This window comes from Melitaea cinxia, chromosome 8 (genome assembly GCF_905220565.1).
Source record: "Melitaea cinxia chromosome 8, ilMelCinx1.1, whole genome shotgun sequence".
Taxonomy (NCBI): Eukaryota; Metazoa; Arthropoda; class Insecta; order Lepidoptera; family Nymphalidae; genus Melitaea; species Melitaea cinxia.
In genome coordinates, this window is record NC_059401.1 from 8729218 (window position 1) to 8738415 (window position 9198).

General features: G+C 31.6%; 1 protein-coding gene across 1 annotated transcript; it reads right to left on the minus strand.

Moving 5' to 3' along the window:
* Positions 1–7091: 7091 nt before the first annotated feature.
* LOC123655584 (aminoacylase-1-like) lies at positions 7092–8941 on the minus strand. Its single transcript, XM_045591352.1, has 5 exons — positions 8876–8941; positions 8625–8741; positions 7927–8022; positions 7708–7841; positions 7092–7472 (listed from the first exon to the last, which is right to left on the minus strand). The coding sequence occupies exons 1-5, from the start codon at positions 8939–8941 to the stop codon at positions 7244–7246; spliced, it is 642 nt and encodes a 213-aa protein (XP_045447308.1). The 3' UTR covers positions 7092–7243.
* Between the last annotated feature and the right edge of the window lie 257 nt (positions 8942–9198).

Here is a 9198-nt window from a genome sequence, read left to right on the forward strand (position 1 = left end):
TCACCTATCTTTTATATATTTTAGATACATACATATTATTAGTTACAACATTTAAATTTGTATAAACGTAAAACTTATTAGTTTAGTAGTTAAGTTACACTTATTATTATCATTAGGTACATACGATGTACTGTACCTACAACGAACCTAACATTAGAGATCTAAACAAAATGCTACACCTGAACACAAAACAATGCCTATTATTTAATATAAACATAGGTACTTGTTAATTTATCTAACAAAATTTATCATTAGGTCTAATTACTAAGGGGTGTAATTCTAAGAACAAATTGTATTCACGTAGGTACAAACAAAGCTAAGCCTTCCCAACGTAGATTCTATGCGAAATTATTACTGTTTTAACAATACGGCTACGATTAAAGAAAATAACACTATGACATATAATATTTTTGTTATTTAATATATTGAGAGTCATGTATTCATAACACACAATGCTTACAATAATAGAATGTTATATTATTATACAATATTACAATACTACTACAGTAATTTAGATTTAAAAATTATTTCTATATCTACCATTTCTTAATATGCCTTCCATATCTATCATATATATTTACGCTAAGGCTAAGATGTTTGCCACACTTTTTAGAAAAAACCTCACAATTACTGCACATAAATTATACCTATATCATTTTATAGATAATTAGTTGCTCTACCAGCATCAACAACTAAAAAAATTATTATTGCTTTTGTTTTTGTAAATTAATTAATTATTAAAAAAAATATATATGCCATCTGACGGCTTTAATTTTAAAATAGACCTTAAGCATGATTGACAGTCGCTAACTTTTTTGTTCAATTTCAAATCCTCTCACGTATTTAAATACATAACAGCATATCACAGTCCACTGTTGGACATAGGCCTCCACAAATTCCGGCCAAAAATGGCGTCAACTCATGTGTGTTGCCGATAGTCACCACGCTGGGCAGGCGGGTTGGTGACCGCAGGGCTAGCTTTGTCGCACCGAAGACGCTGCTGCCCGTCGTCGGCCTGTGTATTTCAAAGCCAGCAGTTGGATGGTTATCCCGCCATCGGTCCGCATATGGGACCATACTTTCTACTTTTTAGTTATAAATACCTACCTATATTCAATACTATTTCTTTGTCTTAGGCTTGTTCTTAAGCTTTAACTTTACTTTTTTACTGTTATACATAGAATTTTAAATTTAATTACGCTTCATTAAACTTCGTCGTAATCAGGGGAAAAAAATAGGGATAGTTTGCTAAAATGCACATATAGATTATATTTGTAAAAAGTGCCCTATCCATATTTTATTTATATTATATTGATGTTCGAGCTCTTACTCCACCGGTGTAATGGTACACACCTGCACCGGTGACAAATGAGTACTACGGGAAAAATCGTGCACTTGCCGCGTTTGGCTGAATTAATTCGTCTTGCGGTGTCTCTTAGAGCGTCACTCTAAAAACAGACGCATGAAAATAATAGAACTGAAAAATATGTTATTATTTTTATAATAAACAATTAGAACGAATACGACGAGTAAAAACAATTAGAACGAAACTGGCAAGACACTGATTCGATATGGTATCATAAACCTCTTTTCCTTATTTAAAGTTCATATATAGTGTATGTAGTTAATTTCATGCTGGATTTTTCTTAATTTTTTTTTAAATTTTTAATTTTCGTAAATTATATTTTAAAAGCATTCAAAATAATAGATTTGTACTTGCGAAAGCAACTAAATGGTGCTTAGATATTTCCTTTTTTTAAAGCAATTGTTAAAATGTATCACTGTATGCTTTCCTAATAAAACAAAATAAATAAATAAAAATAAATAAAATAATTAAGAATTTTTATGTTCTTTCGATTTCATGTTGTTGAATATAAATTTGTTTTAACTGAAAGAAAAAGGACTTTGATAATATTGAAAATTTTCAAATCATGAGACACTTGACGACAAACTTTTAAATATTTATCAAAAATTAATAAATTCCTAACCTCAGCGCATATCAACGCGTAGATCTCTCCTGCTCATTACTCAGGCCTTCTCGTATTTTTAAGTACAGATGTAGTCCATTGCATATTGGTTTCTCAAACCTTGCTTAAACCTTCACTCTCATTTACTTGCTACACTATTCCAGGATATCGCTTTTTCCGTAATGATAGCACTGGTGAGAGGAGTAGGTTATTTATTTAGTAGCATTGGTATTTACCGTCGCAGCGAATTCAGGATCTCAGTCAAGCACAAGCTTAAAGATTCCTTCGGCCACTGGGTATATGCAAAACCACAGAAAATTGTCAAAGTTCTCTGGATTTTAATACTTTAAATTTACATTTTACTACTACACCCATAACTTTAGATGAGGACGTAAAATCTGCTACTCTCTCATTTTTGTTTAATATTGTTACTCCTGACCTACCCTCGTCTATCTTCAAATCAGACATCATCATCATCATCATCATGATGATGATGACTATTGCTGTTTGTTGTTTTCCACATTTATTAAAAACATTTAAAAAATAATTTCTTCTGCCTTCCATCTGTATGCGAACGACTCACAGTTGTATAAACATTTTAAGCTGACTGAATTGCATGAGGTTATTGGTGCATTAAATTCGGACCTTCTTGGAGTTTATAAACGGACTTCAAAAAAGGAAGAGGCTACTCAATTCGACCGTTTTCGTATATGTAGGTGGCGCTGCTATCGGTATGAAACTCCGAAACTACTGAGCCACTGTTTATCTAATTTTGTAAGCATCTGTAATTTGGTCCAACTTGGGAGGTAGGCTAGTTTTTATCTCAATTGGATTCAGTAGATGGCGCTGCTATCGGTATGTAAGCAATTAAATTTGGTAACTGTTTTCCGGGCAGGATAACGTCTGCCAGGTCCGTTAGTAATGACGAAAAATATAGATGCATTGACATGACGTAGTAAAATTAAATAGAAAGTTAATAAATGAGAACATCATTAAAAACACAAGATTAAATAAATATTATAAAAAGGATTAAAATATGTAAAAAGCTTTTATTTAAATAATAAAATAAACTTTTCTTTTAAAACTTTTACTACCAACATGTAACGTCATTACACATTACTTATGTGGATTAACAAGTAAATTAAATAACTTTATCGGATTGACTTTAGTATTTTAAATTCTTAAACTAAGTAATTACGAGTTTTTATATCTCACTACAAACTAACAGATCAATTTCTATATGCCTGCTTGTATTTGCTTCAACATTGAATTTCCAAGATTCACTACTTAAATATATACATTCAATGATAGTTAAATAAAAGCTTTTAAATATATAAAAAATATTTAAATTATTTTACCAACGCCCTGTCTAACGGTGCTACGGTGTAGAGCTCGTAGCAGGCACTTAGCTGGTAGCCTGCGGCACTCTGATTTATGTCCCAGCGACATTCAACCGTGACAATTTATTTCAATTAACGCTTCTACGCCCCCAGCGTTTCATCTGCATGTACGGGATTTATATTAACAATTGTCTCAAATTGAGATACTGCACATTTTTTGCTGTCTTTATTGAAAATATATACAATCATGTCATGTCTGTATATCTTTAATTGATAATTATCTCAATAGAATAATTTTGTAAATTTTTACAAGTTACGATGCTGTGAGTATTGTATGGTTTTTGACGTGACAACGTCTAATAAATCGATGAACGCCAGCTTGCACGTTACGCTCATTGTCCCGTTACGCTCATTGTACGCTTGCGCCGCAACTATCACTCTTCCACTCGATTGGCCTATGCGTCCTAGGAAATGTTTTGTTATGACGTTGTCACGTTAAACTCGTCCGTAAACCAACTTTACAGCTAATTTTTTTTTTTGATCGATTATCCATCAAGTGAGTATAGTTATAAATTCGCATTTATTGTTCAGCTAAAGCATTCTTCTATAAAGAGTTAAATAACAAAGCAAATATAGTATTTCGACTAATCGTAGGTAAACGTAATTGAAATGTTTCCCCTTAGGGAATCGTTTTGCTGTAATCCGTGCCACTTTCGCGATAAACGCGCATTTTTCTCAATTGAGTGCTAAACGGTTTACTCAACGAATCCCGATTATTCCAGAGCATTCATTTGTTCGTTAAAAGCGTGACTATTCTCAAATCCGTCGACGCTTGGCAAACAAAGAGCGCTGGCTCGCGAAAAAGTCCTTTTAAAAATGTTGCGGCACGTACAGAAGGAAAGGCTCCATTAAGTAAAGTGGAAGAGTAAATACAACAATTTAAATTATACGAAAATAAACAATTTTGCTATTCGTTTGCGAACTTTGTAACGTTATCTAAAATTACTGTAGTTATGTCGGTATTGAATTCAAATTATATTTTCTTAAATTACCTACTATGTAAGTTGATCTAGCATAAAGTAACTACCAGTAAGTACATGTTTTGATCTAAAAATTTAATTTATTATGTCAGATCCTTGTTTCTCCAAAATTAAAAATAATACATTTCTCACATTAAAATATCTTTATTGTGTGTCATCTCATTACAAAATGATACCAACACGTGTTATTATTCGAATGACGACTGATATATTACTGTCACACAAATGAATCAAGCTGACGATTTCGATTTTGCGTTCAAAAACTGGAGCTCACCATGTGGTCTCGTTTAAAATTGAACGAGATCTTACTAGTAGTTTGGACTTATCCCTAATTTTATGCCTTAAATTTATTACTGGTCTATGTAAAATAAAAATAAAAACACTATTACAGATAGTTTGTAAGAGCGGCATATATTTGTGTCCTAAAATTATGTGTACTTGTATATTTATGTTGCTCGTGTTTTAAAAAAATATAAAGCTTTTTTAGTAGTTTTCTCTCCAATAATATTTTAAATGTAATATTTTTACTACTGTCTCTTAAAAAAAACATATCTTTAAATCCCTAATCCTATAATATAAATGTAAATGTAAGTTTGTTTGTAACGCTTTCACGCGAAAACTACTTAACCGATCATCATGAAACTTTGTACACATATTTTGGGAGGTATTAGAAGCAACATAGGATCAATAAACTAAAAAATATCTTATAACATACACACACGTTCATCTGTTCGTTTGTTAAGCAACTTAATGCTTGTGTTACAGGTAACAGCCAACTGTTATAGCAAAAAAAAATGTTTTTGATAAATATACATAGAAATAATACATATATACATTTATAAATACAAATATTACACCCAGACTCAGACGGGAATCGAACCCGCAACCCACGGAACAGAAAGCAGGGCCACTACAAACTGCGCCACCGGGTTAGTAGGATAATAATAAGAACCTGGGTGACCGAGCTTAGCTCGTTGTTTTTAGTAAATCATGTTTTTTGAAAATCATATTTAAATACGAATTATATATTGATAAAATATGAATAATATTTTCCGATTTTACCGACATAATAATAAAAAATTTGAACTTATTTAAATAAAAAATCCTGAGTACAATTAAAAAACAAGGAAAAAAATAATCGATCTGGAGACATGGGGATTTGAAACGTGGTCTTCGCGGTCGATCCCGACCAGCCGATTTCCCACCTGAGTTATCACCACTTTATCGACAATTGCGATATTTACTTTCGAATTCTTAACAATATGTAGTCATTCTTGCATTGCCTAAAAACAGGGATAAAACGACATTTTATAAAAATGAATCCTAGCTATATCGATTTATCGCCCCCGAAATCCACTGCATAATAAATTTCATGAAAATCGTTGGAGCCGTTTCCGAGAGATAATCTGACTAACATATATATATATATATATATATATATATATATATACATATATAAGAATTGCTCGTTTAATAGTATTAGATAATAATAAAGCTTTCTTTAATTCCATTTGCCTTGCCAATTATATTAATCTCAATTTGCCCAAATCAAAATTTTAATCAATTAAAAACAATACAAAATAATAAATAATACTTATTAGATATCATTAGATTAGTGATCATTATTAAAACATGCTATTTCATATAAAATAAATTAAATAAATTAAATGAGTTTAACAAATTAAATGATTAAACTAAACAAATCAAACAAAATCAAATTAAACAAACTAAACAGAATTTAAATTAAACAAATTAAATAAAATTAAATTAAATTTTGACCAGGTACTACTTTTTCCAGGTAATCGTTATTCTGCGGTCCACTTCCTCTGTGTTTCTTTCTTGGCTGAAGGAAATCTGTTTACCTAAATAGATGTATTTATCAAGAAATTCGATAAGGATGTCGTTAATTAAAATGTTTGTAATTTGGTGATTAGTCATGACTTAAGTTTGTCAATGTTCATTTCTAAACCGACTTTAATACTGGCCTGGTGGAGTTCGTTTATCATTTTATATAGTTGTTGAGAAGATTCTGAGAACCATAATTATATTGTCGGCAAACCTGAGATGGCTTAGAAATTTTCCGTTTATGGTAATTCCTTGCGTAGCCCAAGGTAAACTGTCTATCATAGCAAAGTAGCTATGAAGAATTTTGGATAGATCGGGTCGCCTGTCTCACCCCAATCTATGCTTATTTCTTTACTAACTCTATCTAATTTAACTCTACTATATAAAATAATAAATACACTTTTGTTCATTTGCTCATTTTTTATTTAAGTATATTACTTTTTCTCGGTTATTATTATACTTGTTTTTTTTTGTTACAGTTTCAGAGGTACCTATTTTAATTTTAAATATGATATTATAATGTGAATGTAAGTTTGTTTGTTACGCTTTCACACTTTCAAACTTTGTACACATATTCTTGGAGGTATTAGAAGTAATATAGGATACTTTTTATTAAAAAATTTCAATGCGAGCGAAGCTACGAGTAAAAGCTAGAAATATTGTAAAAGTGAATGTACTTTTAACTGTTACGCTTTCATGCGAAATCTGCTCAACCGATCATAATGAAACTTTACACACATATTCTTGGAGGTATTACAAGTAACATAGGATACTTTTTATTTAAAAAAAATTAAATGTGAGCGAAGCTGCGGGTAAAATCTAATAATAAATAATCGAAATCATTAAAAATTAAAAACACTTTATTACTCTTATAATGCTAATTAATACACTACTGTTCATTTACTCATTGCTTAATTGAGTATATTACTATTTCTGGGTTTATTATTATACTTCTGTTTTTTTTTGTTACACTTTCAGAGGTACCAATTTTAATTTTAAATTGTTAAACTGATACGTTTTAATTTAATGTAATCTTGATACGATATAAGTTCTATATTTCTTGTTTACTAAATTCAGGTAGATTACAAATCTTTTTCAAAAGGGCAACATAGACATCTATGCCTTCCAAGAAGGTATTTAAATTGATGTATTCATCAATATTGTGCGCCCTAATCTTAGTATTCGTCTTTGTAGTAAATCCAAATGCTGGTATACCTTTGCTTCGAATCATTATCATGTCAGAAGCGGGAGAGCTCACAATCTCTTGTAGGGCTACGCCTCTGAAAATATATGATATTAAACTAACTAGCTGTACCTGTATCTTCTGCCGCGACTAGTATGTATGTCGACTGTATCATTATGTCTGTTTCACAAACTATGTGCTAAACACATTCACTCAACAAATCATGCTTGAGTTCGTTTAAATTCATTCACTAGTTTTAGCTCTATGCGTAATGATCAAAGTGTTGTAATATTTTTTAATTTAAAAAAAAAATATTAAATAATAATACGTACAATTCATTCATTGTCTCTTGCATCGCAATCCAATACGGGTTAGAATCATCAACAGCTGTCGCAGGAGAATATTCCACCCGTCTTATGTACTTCATTGTAGAGTTATATCCAAGTTCATTCAACCAGGAATCGATCTGATACGAAACATGCCAATAGTTTACATATTCGTGAGGAATATTGTAAAATAAGATTTAAGTACCTGTTTTATTCTTTATTTACCATATTTTGCGTATTATTAACGTCTGCTGAGACCGATAGTCGCATATCCATCACTAAAGCTACTTCTGTTGGAACTACGTTCGGTGCCACACCACCCTGCAAATATTTTTTAAATTAATTTCTTACTAGAGCTGAGATCTTGTTGAAACCTAAATTTATTTGGTTAACATTTAAGTGTTAGGTTTGTGCTTAAAATGTTCTTCTTAACACAAGGACTGCACAAACACCCAGACCCCGGTAAACATCTGTATCATCACTTCAGCCCAATACAGTCCACTGCTGGACATAGGCCTCAAAAAGCTCGCGCCAAAAATGGTGCGATCTCATATTTGTTGACCGTAGTCACCACGCTTTGTCGCACCGAAGACGCTGCTACCCGTCTTCGGCCTGTGTATTTCAAAGCCAGCAGTTGGATGGCTATCCCGCCATCGGTCGACTTTTTCTAAATTTCAAGGCGGTAGTGGAACTGTGTTATATATCTTAATCGTCTTTCACGACACCCACGGAAAAAGAGGGGATGGCTACATTCTTTACTGCCGTAATCATACAGCAGGAACATCTGTATGGCAAATACAAATGCTTGTCGTGTGCGGAGATCGAATCCGCAACCGCCAGCGCAACAGCCACAAGCCAGCCAACGCGTCGTTGAATATTGGTTATGTGTTATGAAACATGAACTATTTAAAAGTTGTCTATACCTCGATCATATTAATATTTACTGAAGTGTATGCGCCAAAATCTATTGCATCTTTCTTACTTTTTATCTCATTTTGTTCCTTTCGGAATTCCATTATGTTGTTAATAAGTTTTTGAACCTAAAATGATAACATAAATACATCAATAGTAGCAAATTTTAGTGTCTGAAAATTGTTGGACTAAAGTAAATTTCACTGAAAATGCTTCAGTGAAAAAATATACTAAAAATATTATTATAAGCACTTTATCGTACCCCCTCCATTACATTCCCGTTTGTCGCTATCGAACCGTGCCCACCATTTCCACGTACCATAAACATTGCTTCTAAAAACAAAAATACTAATGTTTACAAAATTAAAATTTCTAAAAAACTTAAATTGCATGCACAAAAAACAAGTCTTAGAACAATTTATTCGGACTTATAATAAAATTGTAAATTGTTTTATTCATAATTATTAATGTACCTACTGGATGTGTTATTAATATATTTCAAATATAATTTATTTGATGTATCACAAGTAATTACAATTTCAGCCATACTAGTCTTTAATTTTGGTTAATACAATTTAAATTTTG

What these genes read in the sequence shown, in the direction of transcription:
- LOC123655584 (XM_045591352.1), bottom strand. Translation starts at nt 8,941, where the DNA reads ATGTTTATGGTACGTGGAAATGGTGGGCACGGTTCGATAGCGACAAAC. An exon ending in ACGGGAATGTAATGGAGGGG is followed by an intron (nt 8,742 to 8,875) that starts GTACGATAAAGT and finishes TTATCATTTTAG; the next exon opens with GTTCAAAAACTTATTAACAA. An exon ending in TAAATATTAATATGATCGAG is followed by an intron (nt 8,023 to 8,624) that starts GTATAGACAACT and finishes AAATATTTGCAG; the next exon opens with GGTGGTGTGGCACCGAACGT.